This window comes from Charadrius vociferus, unplaced genomic scaffold (assembly GCF_000708025.1).
Source record: "Charadrius vociferus isolate BGI_N301 unplaced genomic scaffold, ASM70802v2 scaffold370, whole genome shotgun sequence".
Taxonomy (NCBI): Eukaryota; Metazoa; Chordata; class Aves; order Charadriiformes; family Charadriidae; genus Charadrius; species Charadrius vociferus.
Window position 1 is genome coordinate 252,772 of NW_009646744.1, and position 23,049 is coordinate 275,820.

Below are 23,049 nucleotides of genomic sequence, written 5' to 3' on the forward strand. Positions count from 1 at the left end.
TCCATCGTATCACTCATTTGCACCACAGCCTAAGAGACCTGTTTGCCACCGGTTTGGCCCAGAGTCTACCAGTGAGCAAGCAGCAGGTTCTGTGCACTGACCTCCCTCTGCAGCAAGCAACAGGGAACGCTGGGGTGCGCTCACAACACCCCGGGGTCATCCAGCCAGGAGCTCAAGCAAGCGTGCATCTCCTTGCGGAGGATTAGGAAGGGAAGTCTGTACGCCAACATCAGACCAAGAGAACTGCCTCAGTAAACAGCCAGGGCTGGCTCCGACCGGTGTGGATGGAGCGCGTGCTGCTTTGCTGGATGCTCCGCAGACACTCAGCGTCCCTCAGGGCACGGCCCCCCTTCCCCAGGGCTTCACTCCCTTGCTCTGGCTGGGCTAACTCACAGCTAAACCCCGCCAGCTTGTGCACGGCAGCGATACCGGCAGGATACAACCCAGCAAGGGACCGCATCGCCCTCTGCTCCGCAGCCAGGCTGGCTCTGCCCCACCGCGTCCTTTGCCCCCACACCCAGAGCTTTGCTAAGCCTGCGCTTCAGGCAGCGTTTTCCCCAAATGTATCAGACCTAAAGTCCTGGGTCCTGGCTTGAGTATCATTACTGTCCTCCCAACTACTCTGTCTTAAAAATAAGATGCAACATTTTCAAACAAAATGGTCATATTCCAAGTTGACAGTCTACGGACTGAAAGAACAGGGGAGGGAAAAAAGGAACGTTTTCCTTACTGTAGTGGACACCACTCTGCCCCCGTGGCACCGATCCTGCCGCCTCACGCCGGCTGAGAAGGCACTCGCACACGCTCCCCTGCTCCCCGGTGCTTGAGGGTGACAGCAGCTAAATACATTCAGAGAGCGGCAAAAGAGAGAGTGGTGGGAAAGCACCCCTCGGTCCTCTCGAGTATTCCTGAAGGGACTTCATAAGCACAGCAGAGCAAAAGATATTTAAAGCCTGTTGTTCCTAATGGATTATCATACTTTAAAATAAACGAGATCAGATGCGTTCAGCTGAGCTGCATCCCATAACACCAAGAGCTTTTAGAGCTGGCCTCAGAGCATGCCCATTAAAACTCCATCAAATAATTACCATCAATTTGGCTGCAGGTAGAGCTTTAACCTCAGACTGCATAATTTGGGGGAAAATTCAAAATCTAGCAGTAGTTTCTTACTTATTAAGGGTATTTTAATTGTCTGTTCTGCTGCCTCACATGCTCCCACTTGTATTTCCTGGATACTGATGAGCCCAAATCTGCACGGGCAGAGCTCAAGCGCTCCGCCTTTGCTCCCCGCATGCGTATTTTTACGTTGATGACATCCAAACTGGACAAAAAGAGGACTTGGTGCCATCAGGGACCCTTGATTATTAATTCCATCTGGGCTTTTTCATTCCACTAGTCTAGATCCACATCAGGAGCTCTTGTCTCACCAAAGATGAGGCTGACCCTGTGATGTCCCCATGGTGGGACACAAGAGCCCGGTGACCCTGGGACACAGCACCTGGCACAGCACCGCACCCCATCCTGCCCATTTGCTCCCCAAAACGCCCGACCAACCCCACGCTGAGCTGCCTCCTCTATGCTGCGAAAATGGCACCGGTTTTATGGAGACATATAACGTGGTCCCATTTTAATTTCAGCATGTGGATCAAATAATTGTTTGGATTTTAATATTGAGTCTACGTTTCAGTGATTTGCATTTAAATGTGTTGTCAGAGAACTTCCAGAAATCTTTAATAAGAAGACTGATTTGCATTTTAATGTGCACTTAAAGAATTTCAAGAAATCTTTTCATGTGAATAGTGTTATCTGAGTAACGTTCACGTTTGAGGGGGAACGAGAACTGCCGAATTGCTCAGTACAATTCCAACAAAACTACTTTTTTGAGACAGCCCAGCTTTGGTGGACTTTGTTTAGAAAAAAAAAAGAAGTGGTTTACGGGGGAAGCTGGGAGAGGTGGGGAGGCGGTGGTCAGACCGGGGCTGGTGCAGAGAAGGCTGAAGCGTGAGTCACCGGGGGCTCAGCGCTCCTCGCGACCGAGAGCACTGGGGTGAAGCCCGAGCCTGGCGGGCAAAGACCGCAGAGGGAAGGTGAGCTCTAAAGGGCCGTTTGCTAGAGCTCGCAGCAGCTTTATAAATAATTCAGCTGGGTAACGTCTCACTTGAGCCATCCGGCAAGCTACGGAACCAGCGGCTTGTCTTCCGTGTCAAAAGCAAAGATAGACAAAACCATCATTTCTTCCTGGTTCTCCTCCGTAAAATGAGTATTTTAACCTCCCTGTGACTCTCCCTATCTCTTTAGAGCATGTTGTAGTATTTAAGACGCGGCTACATTCATGCCTTCGGGTTACAGGGCAACCCTCCTCTCTGCTAATCTATCCAGCACCACTTCCGTCCGTCAGATTGTTGGGAAAAGGGAGCAGAGAGGCTGGGTAGAGTCTCTGAGAAGGAGAAATAGAGTAAGTCTTCACAAAAGCCAGTAACAAAGACAAGCTAAGACAAAGAAGGAACAGAAACCCCCTCACAAAGGCCAATCCTCCCCAGCCCGCCAGAAACACCCCACTGAGGCACAGCGCACAAGTCCCCTCCCCGCTGTCGCCGTCCTCACCCAGCCAAGCCTCCCGCCGGGAAGGGACAGGGTCACAACACAGACCGCATCCCACAGCCTTCGGAGACAGAACTGCAGTTGCCCAACAGGTCGGGGGGACCAGCGGGTGGCTGCACAGATGATTTGACATCCCTAGCTGACGTTTCTCCATGAAGCAGTGGAATGCTAGCACGGGTCTGCATTGCGGGAGTCATTGCCGGCAGCACGGGGTTAAGTGCTAGGGACAGAGTCTGTGTTTCCAATTATCAGCTTTATCTCATACTCATCCCTAAGCAGAGCAAAACTCTAAGATGATGTGAAAACAAGTTCTTTCTTCCATCTGTAACAGCAGTGAAGAAACGGCTCCTTTAGCATGGGCTTTCTTATGAAAGATTTGTACATGTTTGCAGATTACCTTAACAGAAAATCACATTTCTACACTGTTCAAGTTCTTTACATTCTCACTTAAGCACCAAATATACCCAGTATGCAGAATAACTCTGCTGATCATACAGTTAAATCAGGCATTGAAATGTAAGTTTTATTAAGTTATCTTGTGTGTTTTGAGATTATGAGAACAGACACAGGCTCCAGTCCCTACCACAAATGCTCGTTAGGCTTATCTTTAAAATAGACCAGTCCAAAAATTCATGCATAAATGTGCAAAGCAACGAGAAGCCCATAATCCAACCACAAACCCTTACCTTCACCCCGCGCCCCCTCCAGCACACACCTTCCCCCGGGCTCACCCCTCTGCGCCGTCCCCAGAGCCGCCGCGGGGAACCGCGCTCCACCTGAAATCACAGCTGTGCCAATGCGCAGGGTTGGCCTACAAGCGGTAGTAGGGGCTGTTTCCAAGAAATAGATGATGACAGGCGCACCACGAGCAACAAGTGGCGGAACTTAGAGACTATCATGAGATTAAAATCTGCTCTTTTAGGTCCCAGACTGCTGCTAAACGAATGCACGGCTGAGGCATTTATCAAAAATAAATGACTTTAGGAAACGAAGACGCTTATTTTTAGCAGACGACTCATTCCCTGACAACACTCTGTTCAGTTCACATGACTTCACCGTACTCAGTGACTCCGGGTGTTTGACCATCTCCCCGGCGGACGCTGCTCCTGCGCCTGTTGCGCTGCGAATGCCACGAGCACAAACTTACTCTGAGCTGAAAGAGGAACTAGAGAGCCAAGACCCTCCTCTGCTTCCCCCCAGCCTGAGCTTTGCTGGAGTACAGCACGTTCCTGTCCTGTGCACAACAGAGAGATGTGTAATGGAAATGCACACACAGGTAGGTGTGCAGCCCCCCGACGCGCCCGCTCCGGGGCAGAGCTCGCACCCCCCACCTTCCCTCACCTCCCGGTATTTTACGGTGCCAGCAAAAGTTTAAAAACTGCAATTAGCCAAGCGGAGACATATGCAAGGAGACAGCGCAATAATTAGTGAAAAGCAAACTGAGTACTTCAGAATCAAAATTATCTAACGCATAATTGGTACACAAGTAAGACTATTTGTTTGTTTACTCTATATGGGGTCACCTACTGCTTCCACTGAACAAAGCTGTCACGGGTTTTGAATGGAATAGGCTTCTGCTGCTTAAGCCAATTATTTTCTCACCAGAGATCAGAGCATCAATAAAAATGAACAAATAAGCCAGTTTTTGATCAGTTGAAATATTGGTTATGTGGGATTTTTATCATATTCTTTATTGCAATAAACATAAACAGAGTATCACATACACATCAACACTGCCAATTCTTGAAATTTTTCTGAACGTTTCGTGACAGCTGATGTTTACCCTCATGCCCCTGCCCAGAGACCGCTGCTTCTGGGCTTGGGGGAACTTGTGTGGGTTCTTTCAACACGAGCGCAAGTGTTGACCCTGGGCTTGCAGGAGACCCCTGGACGCTCACCCCTCGGGGCTGGGTGACCCGGAGGGCTTTGTAATCCCGTCAAAGACAAGGCAGCTGCTTCGCAAGCTGCTGCGTCCCAAAGCATGGGCTCCCGCTCTTCTCCCGTTTGCCCCGGTAAACCCAGCGGGAACAGGCTGTCACCCCGCGACGGGGGCACGCGGTGCTCTCCTGCCAGTGAATCCAACAGGGGTAGCAGGCGAACGGGGTCCTTATGGGTTCTTTTAGAGGTCTACTACTCCATAGCCTGGTCCCTATTTGGGTAGCAGTGACGCATCCTCAGGGGAAGCACACCGGATGGTCGCTAATGCCCGGATGCTGAGGAGAAAACAGGGTGACAAGACAGGTTTTGTGTTGTCCTGTGTTTCAGCAACAGTTCCACGCACACGGAAATCTCTCCTTGTTGTAGAAGGTGGCTGTGTACTGCTGGTGAATTTGGGAGGCTCAAATACACGCGTCGTTTGGCACATTATCAGGGTGCGCAACACACACCAAATAAAACTTCGGCTACGAAGGCTGAAAATAATTTAAAGGTTTTACGGAAATCATTTTAACAATGCTAGTGAATGGGCACAGCGATCCTGCCGACCCCACAGTCATGAAGGGGTTTATGCATTTTTACTCAGGTCCTTGTGGTTAGTCCACATCAGCTCTAAGGGCTGATGAGCAAGAGCTCGTCACATGGATTCAGTCTCCTCTGGGGACATATGGGACACGTCCCTGTCCTGTGGAAGGGAATTGCTTTATGTGAGGTTATACCCAGGTGGACGTGTTCAGAACAGCTCAGTGAAGATGTGAATCGTGTACATCCAAACAGCTTTTGGCAAACTGTGTCTTTATGAATTTATCAAACCTGATCTGTCTTTCCAAAGTGGCTGTGTCGCTGCGTGCCACGTTAGAACAGGAGATGATGGAGCGTAGTATGACAGGCAAAAATACGGACCAGCACTTCAACATACACGCAAGTGTTCCCTGGTTTGCATTTGCAGATAGGAGTAAAAGAAAATGCTTTAGATTAAAAATGCAGTGCCTGGTAAGGTCCATAGGCTCCAGCCCACCCACCCCTCCAGCCCTGGAAGCGCCGTGAAGCAGCTCCTACACCACCCTGCCAGGGACGGGGGAGGGGACGGGCGCAGGGACACACGGCGGAGGGCAGGGTACCCCCTCTCAGCACAGACCCCCCACCCCGCTCCCACGGAGAGGACGCGGTGGGAGCAGCCCTTCCTGAAGGGCTCTTGAAATACCGCTGACTCGGGGCGTGCGCGTGTACCCATCGGGACCGACAGCATCGCCGGCGGAACACCGATAACCGCACGCTAGCCATGAACACTGTTTACATAAGCAGTAAGAAATACAAACGGTAACATATCTAATAACCTTACGCAAAGCTGTTTTGAAGGAAATATGATTTTCCCTAACGAAACATTCTTTAAGGTTTAACTTAATCTGTTCTCTTCAGTTACTTCATCCCTTGGGAATAAGCACATTAAAACACTGATGATCTGTACAAGCAAGAAAAGGCATTACAATGCCATTATCAATACAAACCAATTTAAAATGCTTCCAATATTTGGAGAAGAGCTACAGCATGATTGCAAACAAAATCTCTGATCACTTTTTCAAACAATATTTAATCTCTCCTATAGCCATGGCTCTGTAAAAGCTGCATCTGCAAACAAAAAATACAGTGTGTAGCTAAAGTTGTCACTACAGCTGAGCAAACACATTCTAGCTAATATTTTACTTACTAAATTTCACTTTTTTCTTTTTGGAATATGTTCAAAATCAGGTCACGGAACTTGCAAACATCTTCATCACTGGTATTTTCTGTTTGGTTTCTCCATGCAGTGGAGAAACTTGGCAGGGTCAGGTGCAGGAAATTAGGGTGCAGGAAAATTTCTCTCTCCCCAGGGCGAGGGTTTATGCCACCGAACAGGAGGGCGGACACTTGGAATATGATACTGGAATTCAGGTTGAGTATTATGGCTGTGTGACAACAAGCAGATGTACCGACACAGCTTTCACAGCCTGGTTTGATTTCAAGCCGTCGAGATGTTGGTGGAGCAAAGCATGGGAAGATCTGCATGGGATGACAATCCCATGGGCACAGCGGGCAGGGAGCAGGCAGGGAGCGGGCAGGAGGGGGGTGTATGCATGCTGAGGGGATGGGGGACATCATTAGCAAAGATGAAGCATCCTGGCTCCAGGCTGTGCCAGCAGACAGCTTAGTAACAGCTCCGCCTGCATGGAGAAGAGCGGGTGGCAGCAAACCCTCATGGCAGAGCGGCCACCAGCCCGCAGTCCCACAGGGATGCGCCGTGGGGGGACAGTCCCCAGGGTTCCCAGTGGGGAACAGCAACAGCGTGAAGCCGTAACCGGCTCCCTGCAGCCAGGACCCGGCCGCCAGCGGGCAGACCAAGGCCCCACCAGTGCATCCTGCTTGGAGATCTCTGATGGAGAGATGGGGTCATCGCTGCCATAAACGACCCCTTCCCATTCCACAGATCAGAGGGGCTGCGGTTCTGAAGGCATTGTTTCAAACACAGCACAAAGTGCAATAAGTTAATATTTCAGAGCTCTTTAATCCCCTCGTTCAGAAGCAGCAGCACAAACTTTCAAATATTTATGCTTGCGAGGAAGAAGGTGGCAGCCTGGACGCACGCAGTGTGCCGCCCCCCTCTCCCGGGCGCGCTCCCCATCGGGGAACCAGAGAGAAAAAACCCATTGTCTAAGGCAAGGAGGCAGCTGCGAGGATGCCAGGGAGTCAGTTGCTCTCGTACACAGCGTTGTAAAATTTTCCCATGAAATATTCATTACTCATCCCCACTCACCCTGTCTCCGTTAGTGCTGCAGCACCTGAGCAGAGGAGCGGCGGGTGCGAGCCCCTCGTCGGCACCAGCACTGCACACCCCCTGCCCTGCCCGGGTGCTCCCAGGGAAACCAAATTAGCTCAAACACCTCTGGCTATGGCACGGGCTTCTCGGTCAATGTCATCTTATCCAGGATAATTATGGAAAATACTAATTATCAGAAATAGGTGGGAGGGCAACTTTTTGCGCTCCGGGGGATCCCAAAAGCCCTTTCTGCGTCAGTGCGGCCGCCCCAGCAAGAGGGGACATGCCAGCCCTGCGAGGACGAGACATCTTGCGGCCTTTGGAGATGCATTCAGGTGGCACCCCGGTCCCTGGTGGCCCTGCGGCCCCCCAGCCAGCCCTGCTGCTCCCCCCAGCCCAGCCACCACCAAAACCCTTTGCATTTTCCACCACAATTTCCCAGAAAGCAGAAAAAACTGCAACTGAGTGGGGACGTGGGGAGATGGGGTCCCTGGGTGCCGGGTCCCTGCCGCGGGAAAGTGCCTCCATCCCATTAGCGCTGTGCTCCCAGTCCCGCTGCATTTTAAGGATGGGAACAGTGTCTTCTGAAACACCGTGGGCTTTAACGAGCGGCAGGGAGATTTGCACATTTGCACGCGGGAGGAATGAGTAATGGCAGCAGGCACGAGGGAGGAATACATGAACCTGATTATACCTACACCTGCAACTGGCGTCTTTGCCCTTACGCCGTATGTTTGCATCGTCTTTCGTGGAAACCTTCCCTGCAGCCAATATTGCCAGGACGTACGTGTGAAATGCGCCAAGGACAGGTAACAGACTGAGATTTATTTTTGCTGGTCCAGTCACTTGATCACAGCCAGACCTCAGAAATACGTTCCCTTGTCAGGAGGAAGCTGGGTAGACACTCACTCAGCGATTTAACCCTTGGGAAATGTTTTCCCCAATCTACAGATCCAAAATACTTACAGCTTGTTTCAAACGCAGGAGGTACTGGACTCTCCTGCTCTCTGGACTGGGCTCTAAATTAAACACCGACACCACCGACCGGCACAAGCTTCCATGTGACCAGCTGCACACAGCAAACACCCCTGCCGAGGGGAGGATCAACGAGCCACGTCAAACCTCACCCCTCCGAGAAGACGCTGCCAACCGCAGCTCCCAGCAGACAGGCAGCCAAAGCGGAATCAAGGCTGGCACAGGAGAGACGCCTGAAACACGCGCTCACGGGTCCCTCCCCTGAGTATGGGGCATGGGGCAGGAGAAACAGCATGGAACAGGTACACAGGCGCGCTATGCAAAACACTGGTAGCTTTGCATGAAAACTAGTACTATGTAGTAGGTGCAAAATATTCATGTGGATGTTAATAATTTGTAGCAGTAGATTTTTTTTTCTATAAAAGATTAAACAAGCTTATAAATTTTGATGAAAATATAACCCTGTGTCTCACAACAGGATCAGATAATGCATATCAGATCCTTGCTGGTGTAAAAGTGGGGTCAGCGCAGATTTATTCCAGTGCAACCAAGTCCAGAAACCTGCCCCAGCATCCCCGGTCACACCGGCTGGACGTGGCCCGTTCAGCACACCCCGCACCAGCCCTGCGTGGAGCGGCTGCCGTCCCACGAGCCCGGCACGGGACCTGCTCGCCCTGGGGACAGGGATGGGGACGGGGACGCGGACGGGTGCTCCACCCCACACCTCTTGAGGAGAACAGCAACTGATCTAAGGGGAAATAAAAAGGCCACTGGGAAGGAAACAGCAAATATCTAGAGAGAGGAGTTTTTGGCAGAAACAGGGCTGTTACAAGGAAAAAAGCTTATGAGAAGACTTGGACCTGTGCACAGGCACACACAGATGTGTGTGGATGCACAGGGAAAGAAAAAATGACAAGTAGAGCAATAATAACAATAGTCAAAAAGTAATTTGTTCTTAACCTGTTCAAAATAAAAATAACTAGTGTACAAGTTCACTCCTTGGACCATCTGCATCTCATAAGCATAAGTTAAAATCCTGACACCATCTGTTCAATTGGAATTTTAATACTGTACCAATATGCCAAATCACAATTATGCTAGCAAGGACAGCAGCCTCCTCATTTACCAAACAACTTGCTGCCGTACTTTAACGAGACGGGGAATGAGAAGCAGCCAACTTGGAGCAAAATGAACCGGGGTGCTCGCTGCTAACCCCGGGCTGGGGGAAACAGGCCCAGACCGACAGTGGCACGCTGGGAGCCGCCCTCCCAGCCCCAACGTAAAAAGGCAATTGGGGTAGGACATCTGAAAACGAAAACAGAAAAAATTCTCTAGGTTCTCGTGGGATGTATTTTGTTCCCAACAACAGCAGCACATTTGCCATCCTGCAACGTTGGCATCCCTGACGAAGCCCTTCCAGAAGAGAGATCCATCTCTCTGTGGGGCGGCTCCGGTCTCCTGGCACAACCCAACGCCTGCTGTTGGGCCACGGGGGTGGCGGTGACTCTCCGGTCCTTCTGCACCTCTGCCAGGCACCAGCCACTGCCGCCTCTATGACTTCTGTCTGTCCCTGGGATGGACGAAAGAGGAGATGCTGAGATCACAGCAAGACCCAGAGCGGTTGGAATTGTGAATTCAGGGATCAGTTTGAATTCAATGGCAAAAAAATGTCTTGTGAAGTGTCTAAAAAAACCTACCTTGCTAAATTAGCCTAGAAGATTTACACCATCTTTAGACTAATTATTACTAGAGAGGCTGTTGAAAGCCTTTGCATATTTCATATTGGTCCTAGTGGGAAAAAATCCATTTTGAAATGGAAATTAATATAATATCTGCCAAGCCTTCTTCAGTGATATTTTTTTTGCTCAGCAATATTGTTAAGTTACAAACCATACATCATGTCCTGTGCTTCTTAGGATCAATTTCTTCACGAAAGAAAAATAGAAACATGTTCCCTTACCACTGCAGGATATAAAGTGAATGAAAGTGAGGGAGGGGAGGAAGGCAAAACACTTGTCAAGTGAGTAAATCTTAAAGACGTAGCACATATCCATTTTTTCCTGATCAATGGAACTACGTAGGCATGTTCACAAAATTTAATTAAGTTCTGTTCCCCAAGAAATCTATGTGCAATGTTTCCCTGCAATTATTTATTTACTATCTGCCATGTAGCTTTTAGCTTTCATCCAGAAAATGATTGGTTTCCGCTGCATTTTCATTAGCAGGCGTGCAGCAGAGAGGCTGCTTCTCAAACGGTTTGGGGGAAGGTTTGCTCTTCTCTCCCATCTGTATGTGACTGCCTTCTCGCAAAGAAAATCTATTAATGTATTTAGACGCACTTCAAGTACGATGCCATTTGTACCAAAGCCACCAGCAAAAGTTGGAAAAGAAGTGTAGAAATGAACAAAATTCCATTCCGCTGCCAGGAGCTATGAATGCTGTGGGAGCCGTGGCTTTTGCCTGTTTGCATCCAGACTTGGTCTGATCACGGTGTTGCTGGATTGTGAATACACAAATTCAAAACTCTGTGCTACGGCAGTGAATTTATTTGGGCATGGCAGCAACGCACCAGCATGCGACGCCCAGTCGGAGGGGATGGGAAACTTCTCACAGCAAGGGAACAGCGCAGCCTCGGGCAGCAGGTCTGAATCCCATGGCTTATCTGTTGGAATCAAAGAGACGGCAGAGATGCCTGGGGAGAGGCAGACGAACCCGTCGTCCTGCCCCTGAACAGGACTGGGCTGCTAATGTGCCACCTGCTTTGTAGCAGCCTGACTGGAAATGCGTGGGCTGCTGCTGGAGGAGAAAGGATGCAATTATTAAGAGTTTCAGATGGATCATCTTCTTCAGTCCTTTGGAGTTTCAGCACAGGAAAGGTTATTCTGACTTCTTAATCCCAGAAAATCTTATAAAGTAAATACTGATACTTCCTAAGTCCAAGTCAGGTATTTTGAAAATTTAGTGGAAGTAAGTTAGAGCAGCGGGGAGGGACCTGGTCTCTCCCCAGCAGTGGGGATGTCACTGGGTTGTGGAAATTCCTCCCATACACCAAACTTAAACCATCTTTTCACTCTCTCTGCAAGAAATGGTACCTTTTGACTTCTCCCTTCATAGGACTCTTTAAAGCAACAGATTCTTTAATCAAATCTTTACTGTTGAAAGCATTTTTATCAGCATCCTTATTTCAGTATTCTTTGTCTTCTTAAAGTAAGGCAGACCAGCTTTCTATGTGCAGACTCTGAACTGAAGGAAGGGAATGATTTATTCCTCACGTAATATAAGTGCATTGACTTGAGAGAAGAGAGGATTTGTTCTCTTGAATGCTCACAAATGAATGAAATCAAGAATACCTAAAAACTACTCTCCCCCCAGCTAGGAAACACACGCTTTTCCATCTTGATAATTGTGGCTTCACCAGGGAAAGTCAAGACACCCTTGGGCTGCACGTGGTTTAGGTTAAACAAAGTCCAAGGGAATGAAAGAATTTAATCAAGCCATGGGTACAAAACCTCTCAAACTGACAATTCTTGTGCTTTAAGAGGGGCTGGCAGGATTGAGAGAAAGTCGTTCCACCCCCAAACGGCAGGAGTTACAGGGGTAAATCAGACAGAAAAAAGCACATAGGTTATAGCATGTCATGATCAGCTAAGGAGACAAAAGGAACCCAACTTTCAAGAAATTGTCAGCAACATGTTTCAGATAGTGACCTCTCAAGAAAGCGCAGCTATACTTAAAGAAAGTGTATTAAATATATTTGCTATGTCAAACAGTGAGGTATCTTCCCCAGCAAACCTTTCTAATTAGCCAAATCACATGGGAGCCTACACTTCTGTCAGCGTAAGAAGCAACGGAGGGGTAATGCTGCAGAAATGCTTGGCCAGATCTTCAGCTGTGGTAGCTGGAGCAGGTCTACTGGGCTCAGCAGAGCTTTTCTCATTAACCTGAGCTCTTCATATTTACTCTTCTGCCTATAAATACAACATATAACGCTATCAATATTAACAACAAATATAATGAATGTTCTAATAAATAGTATTATCTATGCATAAAAATGATATCACCACTGGCCCCTATTGGGTCATTAATTCAGAAACAAATTCTACCTCTAATTCTGCAAGAAGACAGCGATAAAGTTTTTTCCACAATTATGCTGCAACATCACACCACCAGGCACCCTCCCTGCGCTGACTTTGATGATCACCTCAAACCTAAGAGAGTGAAACCAAAGAAAACCAAAGCAAACATACTTTATTAACAATCAGCAACTCCTCAAATCCCTCCTTAATGATTTTTGCATGTTATAAGCAAGGGGGGTTTAGATCTTCAATGAAGCATCTCAGTTTCTTTCAGAAGCCCCAGTCTGCTGCTCTGACACCCAGCCTACGCTCGTTTGCCATATGACATCGCGCTAAGGCAACGACACTGCAAGAGAAAACGCTGTTCAAAGTGTATATGAAAGCACCCGTTACCAGTACAGGTGTTATATTTAGTTTAACTGATGATCAGTAATCACATTTTTATATGAGCATGCAAATAGGAAACTTGCAAAAAGCCGTCTTCACTTCCCAGCCTCCGGATTAGCCTCTGCAATCCTTCGGTTCCTTTGTGGAACAAAATGTTGGACTTTCCCACACTACTGGTGAAAACTCTGAGCTGAGGAAAATTCAGTACAGTTCTCTTTGTAGGAGCCCAAATAAATATTTTTTTCAAGTTCTCTGATGGCGTGCTTTTTGCTCACTCAAGCTTTGCTCTGAGTTTTTGGCTTTGAGAATATTTAAAGTGCAAAATTCAGTCAAAATCAGCATGTTCCACTGGGTTCTATTTCAGCCTGATTTAATTCTGGTGTAAAAATACACTCTGATTCAGTTTGATGGAAATTCAACCTGAAGTCTTGAAATAAGTCTCCTCCAAAATATGCAGAGAGATATTTTTTTCTATACATTTGGCTTTCAGGCCCTGGCCAAAGACTAATGCCCAAAGAGCAGTGCTGGGTCTCCCTTCCCACCCGCAACCTGAGCTCAGAGCGAGGATGAGTGTCCGCCAGGCTGCTGCTCCCTCCAAAGTAATCCTGTTCTTCTGGAAGCACACACCAAAACTCGGGGACCCTGTGTCTGGAGCACAGCTAAAGAGATTTTCACTGTGGTCTTAAAGGAGTTTGGTTTTGGGGTTTTCGGGATGGATTGCCAACCAGGATGGCCAGGGTTTTCCTCACTATAGTTTGGGTAGGGGAATTTTTTAGCTGCCTTAGCAACTAATCAATGAGCTCCTATAAATCACTAATCACTTTTTTAGTAGATTCAGAAGAAGCACTGGAGAATTTTTAACGCTAGTGATTTATGAACCAGCTTCCTAAGTCCATGCAGTTATTACAGCTGTAGAATGCTCACACCAACACTGGGCTTACGGACGGAGATGCATTTTACATGACTCATCGTCAATAGAAAGTGGTCAACAAGATCACACTCTAATTGAATAGTTTATATTTATGGGTATTTCAACAAAGCTTATACCCAGCTATTGAAATATAAAAAGTATTCTCACAATTCTAGACTTCTCACTTTCTTTTAGACTTTATTAGAAAACTAATAGAACAAGCTAATTTGGGAAAACTAAGGAAAACAGCCTACTCAGTCCTCTGATGCCCAGTGTACTGCTGTTCATTCTCTGTTTTATTTACCCAGATCCTACTAGCAGAGTGTCCAACCAAGGGACATTCATTCCAAAAGAAAAGCCCAAAGCTCTAAGGAAGGTCTTCATAAGGGCCGTTAGCACAGAACTAAACCTGAGGCTCCTACACTGCGCCACTGCCGGGAGACGTTCTCTTACGCACTAAGCTTTTATATTGCATAGTCATATTCAGACCTGAATCTTCATGGACTTAAGAGGCATTGAAGGTGTTCAGCACTTCCCAAATCATCAAAATAACACAGTCGTGTACATCACCAGATTTGAAGCTTGAGCTCCAATGTTCCTTAAGCGCTTGGGTCAGCATTAGGAGGCATAATAACAGCAGCAATGTTTTATTGTATTCCAGTATTCGCTTGAGCACTTCTTCTGAAAGTAGCAGGGGAAAATCACTCAAGCGGGGTTCTTTGGACTGGCCAACTCATTCGCCAATAGCTCTAGTGACAATCTAAGCGATTCCACCAAGTCTAACTCACTGCACTCTATTTTCTTCCTTTACAAAAAAATACAGTTTTGAGCAATTTCATAAAAGGTTGCTCTTGCCCTTTGCAAAGATGTAATTTAGATTTTGCTTCTTGTCTCCATATTTACTGTATGTTAGCCTTGAACTTGAAAAGCCGAAAAAAAAGGAGAAGAAACTGAGAAAATCTTGCTGCTACAAATTTAAACAAATCCAGGATGGCTGGAAAAAAAAACCCAACCTGCTGCAAGGAAGTGTTTGTCTGTGTACACAATATGTTGCTGATATTCATTGAATGGCAAATATCTGTGTTATGTTTTCTTATTTACACTCCTTTGCTCTTTCTGATTTTGTTTTCATAAGAACCACAACTACATTTCAGCAAATTTCACAGAAGGCCAGACCTCACCAGGCTGAACCAAGCAGCAGAAAGCGGCTGGTGGGAGTCATCGCACGTCCCTCCACAGAGAGCAGCCCGGGATGCTGGGCCGCTGCCGCCCGGGATTCTGCTGTCCCAGGGCAGCAGACCGGGCCTTCCCCGTTTCCACACCTCCCCGGGACACCAACAGGTGAATATCTCACTGGCACGTATCTACTTTTATTACAGCAAAACCCTCCTCTGATCGGTCAGTCTACAGAAACGGTGCACGCTGTTCCTGGACAACATCCAGCTCAAGACTGCAGTTTAAAATATATTGATCCCCCTCCCCCTGCCCCCTCCCCAAATGCCAGCCCTTCTTGGTTAATCCTTTAGTCATTACAGTCTCTTTCTGGACCACAGAGCAGCGGCAGCAATGCCAGCTCCACAGGTGAGGCTCTGCCTCCCGTCTGCACCCGTTGATCCTGCCGCAGCAGAGGTGGTGGCCGGCGCAGTGAGGACACGACCGCAGCCCGCGCCTGCGGCCAGGCACTTGGGGCACCCAACCCTGCGCCAGTATTTCCATTGCCTCCCCAACACCTGCCCTGCACGGAGCGCACACAGCCCTCCTGACAGCTTGGAAAGGGAGCGAAGACGCAAACACCAGATCAAAACCCACTCGACAACCGCAGTGGGCAGTGCTGATTTTATCTCCTCACCTCACAAACCCCCTTCCACTGCAGAGACCTCCACGGACACGGGACAGAGGGGCAAGGATTTTCCTTGGCAGGAAATCCGTCTAGCTGCTGCACGTGTGTCGTGACAGAGGGAGGATTTGCATCGCCAAGTGGTATTTTGGAGCAGCGAGGTAACAGATGCTAAACATCTATCTCAAACATTCAAGCTGATGAAGATCATATCCAAAGGGCTACGAAATGATCAGCCACGCCGTGAATACTGGGTAGAGGCAAAGGCCAGTACCCAAAAGCCCTCCCTGCTGGTTCCTGAACATCACTATCCATACATTGTTAGAATGAACTCTGAGTCATATATCCAACCAACTTTTTTACCAATTTTTGCTTCAGTTATCTGTTAAGATGGAGATTTATAAACTGATCTAGCAATCAGATTTGACACTATTGGTTTCCAAGAAATAATATAATTTTTCATCCATGGATTAACTCTTATCAAACCAACAAACTCTACAGGCTTTTCAGTCTGCCATGACAAACTAGGAAAAAATCAACCATCACTCAAGTCTGACCAAAAAGGAGCAAGGTCCTTCTGACATGAATATGCTAGCAGACTTGGCTGATCACAGCCCCACCACCTGCAGATGAGCATCCTCGTGCGAGAGAATTTTGTTTGGCAAGATGGACCAGATTCACTGATTATGACAATAATTACCTGGACACAGAAACATCTCCTGTCAACAGGAAAGGAAGCTTGCAATATTCATTGGATTAGACTTTATTTTGTTATCTTTTGTCATTTTGATCTTCACTGATTTAAAACCAGCCAGAACCAACTACTAGAACGTAGAACAGTATCAATTTAAAGAGGGAGGAAAATAGGTGATATTCCTCTTCCACATCTAACCCATTTGACAACACAGCTGCAGGTGTCACTGTGCAAGAGCATTCGGTTTTGTTATTCAAATTTCTACCACACAATTCATTTATGAGTCAGTGATACGTACATCACCATGGGATCTTTTAGGTCTGTTCACACATGCGAAGTGATGGGCTGCAGCTGGCCGCATTAATCTCAAGTGGATTATCTTGTATGAAGGACACCAGGATTATCCCAGAGATACACGTCCAATGAATGGCCACCAAAGTGCATTCGCAGAGGGTATCACTCAGCATTTCTCTTCCCTCCCACACAGCCCCACTCCAGAGAATTCATTTGTTTGTCTCAGGATAAACTGAAATCTACTTCACAAACATCTCTGCACATGAGCCTCCTACCAGCAAGTGAAAAGCACACCCAGCCAGCATCTTCTTGAAAGGGGAAGGTGATAAGGCCAAAATTTACAACTGTCCCTAGAGCGAGCAGAGGCAGCACATGTGCTTCAGGAGCAAGAGCCTTGTTAATTAATTTTTGACTTTCAGAGCTACAGTGCCAGGAACGTGTCACAGTTTCCTTTGAACATCTGTAGGTGCTTGAGCAGCTCCAGGTGTGCAGATGTGAAGTGGCCGATGCAAGGCAAGGCTTAAACAAATCAGATTGTTGTCCTGATTTTCTCGTGCTTGTTCAGACTTCGAAACACAGCAGGGACAGTCATCTGTCTAAATCCCCATATTCTTTTCTGCTAGTGAACTTGAAGGAGCATTTGCCAACCCTCTCCACCTGTTTGTTGCAGGAAAACATTTGGGTTAAACTGAAAGCTTGACGTATCTAACAAATTCTCCGGCACTGTGTCTTGGTGTAGTTGTCAGTACCCCCATCTTTTCCCTAGTTCTTTCTCTCCAGATTGTGTGTGAATTTTCTCTCCTTTTCCTCCATCTGTACTTCTTCTATATTTGTTCCTTTTTGCCTAGCAGCTCTCCTCTCCCGCTGCTTTACTGCTCCAGCTGAGCAGAGGGCAACCTGCTCGTTGTGGTGCCAACCGTGCTCCTTGTCAGTGCTACCCACAGCTGTGCAGGGAGCCACGAGAGCAAAAGCAAGGGGTTTGATGTGATACGTCAGAGTCAAGACCTCCCCTCTGTACTGTGAACTGTTCTGAGAGCCTACTGCAGTCTCAGCCACTGACAGCAGAGAGAGAAGGGACACGACATCAGGGTTTGGGGGGCAATAGCAATATGCAGACAGGGGCTTCCATGCAGTTTCTCCCCATCCCATCCCACTGCCACGTCACTCGGTTCCTGGCGCTCTGCAGACATATGCACACAGCCTGCCATGTTGCTGACCTGCTGTCTGAAGCTAAAGCCTTCTCCTTTTCCAACCTGTTATTTTGCTTTCTGGCAACCAGAACATCCACGTGCAGGACTGTCACCCACAGTCCCGGCAATGCTGCAAGACTGGAGCCAGGCAGAAAGGGCTGGTTTGTAGGTTATGGGCGGTGGTGAAAAAGAGCGTGCTGCTGCTGCTGCAAAGTCAGGAATAGGGCCAGGCTACAAAAGGCTGAGCCAGCCCATATGCTTTAACACCCCTCACCCCCGCCACAACATTTACCAGATGTTCAAGTGCACGTTTTTGATTCATCCCATCATAAAGGTTGAAAACATTTAAAAATGAAAATCCAAGCACAGGCTATCACCCTCTTCAAAAATGAGAGTGTTGGGAGGTGAGGTTTTACTTCAAGATCATTGAAACAATGGTGGAGTGGGGGGGGTGGGGGAATGGATGGACAACAACAAAATGCTTCAAATTAAAAATCCAACCTTAAGCAGTATAAAATTTAAGTAAACATTTTTAACATAAGAGAAACTGGAGGGAAAGAAAATGCAAGAGCAGAACCTCACCTCCTTTCCTCAACTCATACTCCACCTGTGCGCAGGAGCCGGGCTGTGACTCCTGCCTACCCACCACACAGGAACTGCGCTTCAAAGACCTGTTTAATTATGGCTCTCATGTATCAACACAGCCTGTCTCCCAACCCTCCTTTGCATCGGCCTATTTGAAACTGGAGTGGAGCCCAGCTGCGCTCCGAGGATTGCACTGTCATCCCCAGCGCCGGCTCTGCAGCCCATCATGCCACCCACTCGGCAAAACAGCTGCAGGTTTGCCGTACTGCACGCTTTCTGCATGCCCTGCATTTCGGGAAAACCTCCTCCACAGAGAACATGAATCTCCAATTAGCCTTAATAGCACCTAAATTTGAACAAGGGGAGAAAGCGTCATACAATATTAATCGTGCAATTCTGTTACCAGCACACACTGTACCCATGTGAGCAGCTGCACAGTTTACATCCCCTTCGATCCATCTGATCTACTTTCAAAAGGATTTGCACATGAAGAGTGTTCTTTATCTTCATGCCAACCACAGGCATTTACCTTCTGAGTAGTATTTGGAGCATACAGTGTATTTGGTGTATCAAAAAATATTCCTCCCTGTCTTCTTCCTCCTTTGGAAATAATCATCCTTTTCCAGCTCTGAGGAGTCCCTCCAACAGTGCATTTCACAGGAGCTACTAAGCAGCTCTGCGAAGACCACCTCTGCTTCTTTCTAACCAGTTCTATTAGACACCGCCCATGTTTAGGCCCATTAACCTGATCACAACAGCTTGATGAATTAATGCTTATATAGACACAGTTGGCAGCTTCCAATTAAATAATTATGGCTAAGCAGCTGCAGAGAAGTTGTAATGTTCCACTAGAAAGCCAGATGTCAATTTTATTGGTCCTCAAAGTTTCAAATGAAATGATTTGGGGAGATTTGGAAAGGAGGTTCTTTTGCTCCAGGTGAATTCTGTAGATACCGTGCCTGCTCTCAGGTCAGCTGGCTGCAGCCAGACCCCGAGCACACGGCCAGAGAACCTCTGCAGCCCACCAGCGGCTCTATCGCAGCAAGCAGCAAACGGCACAGAGCGTAACAGAACGGTTTGGATCGAGATAAAAGAGCGATTTGGCATCACCGTTGCTGCTTTAGCTTTCACCTAGGGAAGAACCCTTTGAAAAATCCATCTCTGAAACTATCAGTGTCAAAAATCCACAAAACTGGTATGAGCCAAATGCAAAGCCTGTTGAACTGGGTAAGAGTCTTTCCAGGAACTTTAGTTGGATTGGGCTTTCCCTGCACAAGTGAGAGAAGACTTTGTGAAACCTACTATAGACTTTCACTCTCCAAAATTTCTAAGGTACCTCTCATCTCAGCACCTAACCCTCGCTGTAGTGATGTGGAAGCAAAGAGCAATCCTTGAAGGTAAAAATTTGAGTAATATGAAAATTAGGAGTCTGTGTTTGCTAATTCATGTAAAACCTACCGTCATCCTCTCTTCAATTAGCAAACCATCGTGCCTATGAGGAACTTGTATTTTTTTCTGATTTTAAATATAAATGCAAACACAATTTATTCTAATCCATCCCTTTAACTACGTCAATTTTCCTCCTATAACTTGTACAAGACACTATGATTTTGAACAGAAGAAGCCTCATAATAGAAATCATCCATCCGTGTTGGAATATACGCAGATCCCTGACCTTAAAACCATTTTGCTAAGAAATCCAGCTAGAAAACTAATTTTAAGTAAATCTACGCATGTCAAAAATACAGATGGCTTTTCAGGATGCTAACTTAAGCATCATTACATAAGCAGATTAGGGCTGCCTGTTGAGCCCAGACACAAGAGTAGATGGCGCTGAATCCAGTATTACACACAAACTATTCACTTCCTGATACATCTTTCATCTAAAACTTTTGTCAGCTCTCCACGTTACTGAGCCTGCTAACTGTAAGCACTGCACACAGCGCAGCAGGTCTGCTGGCAAAGAAGCTATTATCCGTCTCTAAACCCCACTGTCCAAAGCAGCAGCTGGCTAAAGCCCATTTCTACAAATGGACCAAGGAAATGTTCCGTCCGTCACCCTCTTGAAATGAAAATGGAGGAAAACAACCTCATGAACCTTTCGAATATTTAAGCACAGCAGTTTTGGAATGATTTTCTGATGCAGAATTAGAGGATCAAAATTACCCTCATGTTACCATTGGTAACGGTGCCTCTACCTGAATATCAACTTAGAAAGTTAATGAGCCTGCTAGAGCTATCAGCTAAAATTACCCCAACAGTATGTGATCTGATGTGATTGCGGTAAGCAGGGCAGATAGTTCGCATTATGAGGATACTTTGTTTTTCAGAGGCGTGTTGCATAACAAGGCGCAGCAACTTGCCTCTCTCTGCTCTGAGCCCTCATTTCAAAGCACATCAGCTGGCTCCAAGAAGGCCCCCTGTTGAAAAGCAGCCAGGGGGACGGGATTTTGTTTTCCCTTCCCTGTGTGTAAGTGTCTCAGGTTTGTTGACAGATGGCTTGGCTGACTGTGCTTGACTATTATCAAGCAGCTATTACCTTTGTAAATTGAATCCCATTTGAAGATTTTCTGTAATTAAATCTGCAGTGTGTTTGCAAGGCTTATATTGCATCCCGCATGTACTTGGGAAGCGTGCAAGGCAGTCAGATGGCTGATTTACACAGCCAGAGACAGCAGCATCCTTCAGCCACAGGGATGGGGTGCTTTTGACAGTCTGTGCTGCCACCTAGCAAAGACCAAGCCATTGAGTTCAGCCTTGCTTTACATTTTCAAAGCTTAAATTGAAGCGTATCCCCCCAGATTTAAATAAAGCCTCAGTCCTCGGCAGACACAAGGAAATTTGCACTCTTTGTGTTTTGAGAATTGTACAGTCAATGGAAGAGAGCAGCTTAAAACAGGTAGTTACATTTCCCTCAGAAATGTCTTGTACTTACGGTAGAAGACATATTCAGTGTAGCTGGACCAGACCTTATCATCTGTGTACTGGTTGACAAAGGAAGCCGTCACCGAGGAGTTACATGCCACCATGTGGAATCCACACTCAGACAACATGTCGAAAGCCCTCTCCAGGTGCTTGAACTTGAGATAAAACCTGGAGGTGTACCTTTCTGGAGCCCTGTCTGGGTCTCTGCTTTCATTCAAACTTTCTCCAAAGACCTCTTTGACCAGAGCAATCCTTCCACAAACCAAAATCCTTGGGACCCTCCTGAATTTGGCATCTGCTTGGCTCTCCCTGCCAATAGTGCACGACCCCCGGTACCCAATGGTAATGAATCCCCACTTCCGATCAGGCGGTAAGAGCGATGAGGGTGGGCATATTCTCGTGTCACTGCCTTGGGAGACCTCTTCATAGTCACTGTGGCAATAATCATCAGGGCTTTGCTTGTTGTCATCGGGAGTCAGGAGTTTGACCAAGTCCGGGAGCTGAAAGTACTCAGCCTCCCTCTTGAGCCTTCCCTTCTCTGGGAAGTGGTCAGGCAGAACCACTTGCTTGTCCCTGAGATAGTCCAAAATATAGCGGAAAAGGAAACCATCTCTATCAATGAAGAATCTTCCCTTGGAGTCCTTGGCCAGGTCATTGGCTGTGTCTCTCTTTGGGGTGAACATCTTCCACAGCAGGGAGTGAGGGGTGCCAACCAAGGTGGAGTGGCGAGTGAAGTAAACCTGGCCGCCCACGTTTAGCTCCACTACCTCCGGGAAGGAGTGCAGCCCAGTCCCCTGCTCTCGAGGAGGAAGGTAAGTCCTGCAGTTGCCACTTAGAGCCATTGTACTTTAAAACAGAAATCAGCAGCACGAAGCAGCAGGACTGTCAATCACATCAAAGTGTAGAAGCTCCCAACATTAAGGAGAAACAGGGAGGAACAGGGAAGTAAGAAAAGAAAAATAGCCAAAAGGTTTGTTTAAAAAGAATCTGAATTGTCCATGAGTGACAGTGTGGCAAATGTGGCTTATACCCTAAGCCATAGAGGCTGGAGAGCAATCACTTCATGAAATGCAATCACATCATTAGATCTTCTAACCAAGCCATCAAAATCAGGGTCAAGCCAAGCCTATGGTCATTCACGGCTCTGTCAAAAGGAAAAGAAAATAAGACACAAATTATTCTTTTAAGCATCACAGAAGCTGCAACAGAGAAAAGCAGATCAGTTTAGAAAGCCAAGTCACCACCTGGTCCTGGTGGCTTATTAACTTTTAAATCTTCTGGTTTTTTCACAAGTACTGATCAATGGAAGGACTACATATGACTCCACCGTTTAAAAGAAAATACATACTTCAACTTTAAAGAAACATAGACTTTAGACATGCATATGAAGGAACAAGAACTGCAAGTCTTACCTTGGTTACAATTAATGCATAGCTCTTGTAAAGGAAAGCATAATTTCAAGACACTCAGAACACACATACAGGCACACAGAGTCCAGTAAGTATGAAATCCGATCCCAGCAAGGGACAGCAAAGGCAAGAAAAGTGCTCTTAGCAACATCCATGTAGATCTCAAGAGTTAAACCGAGTCACAGGAAAGTTAATCGTGGCAGGTGGCGAGAGAAACCAATACATACAGCACGATGGGGGAGAAGAAAAAAAAACACAACAACCCACAACAAAAAACCCCGAATAAATCCGCTGGGGCTCCGTGAGAGCGGGGCAGGGGGAGCGCGGGGTGCGCGTTTTGGCTGGCTCAGATGACTTGCAGAAACCCCGCAGCCTGCGCTAAGGGCTGGCGAGCTCCAGCGGCTCCCGCGGCGGCAGCCACCCGGGCAGCGCGGCCG

The 23,049-nt window shown here is 47.3% G+C and overlaps 1 protein-coding gene across 1 annotated transcript in view; it reads right to left on the minus strand.

The window, feature by feature from the left end:
* Positions 1–22,045, minus strand: part of KCTD16 (potassium channel tetramerization domain containing 16) — a 74,128-nt gene extending 52,083 nt beyond the window's left edge. Inside the window, exon 1 of the mRNA XM_009890554.1 lies at positions 21,214–22,045. Coding sequence (XP_009888856.1) covers positions 21,214–22,045 — 832 coding nt within the window. The remainder of the gene's footprint in view (positions 1–21,213) is intronic.
* Positions 22,046–23,049: the final 1,004 nt, after the last annotated feature.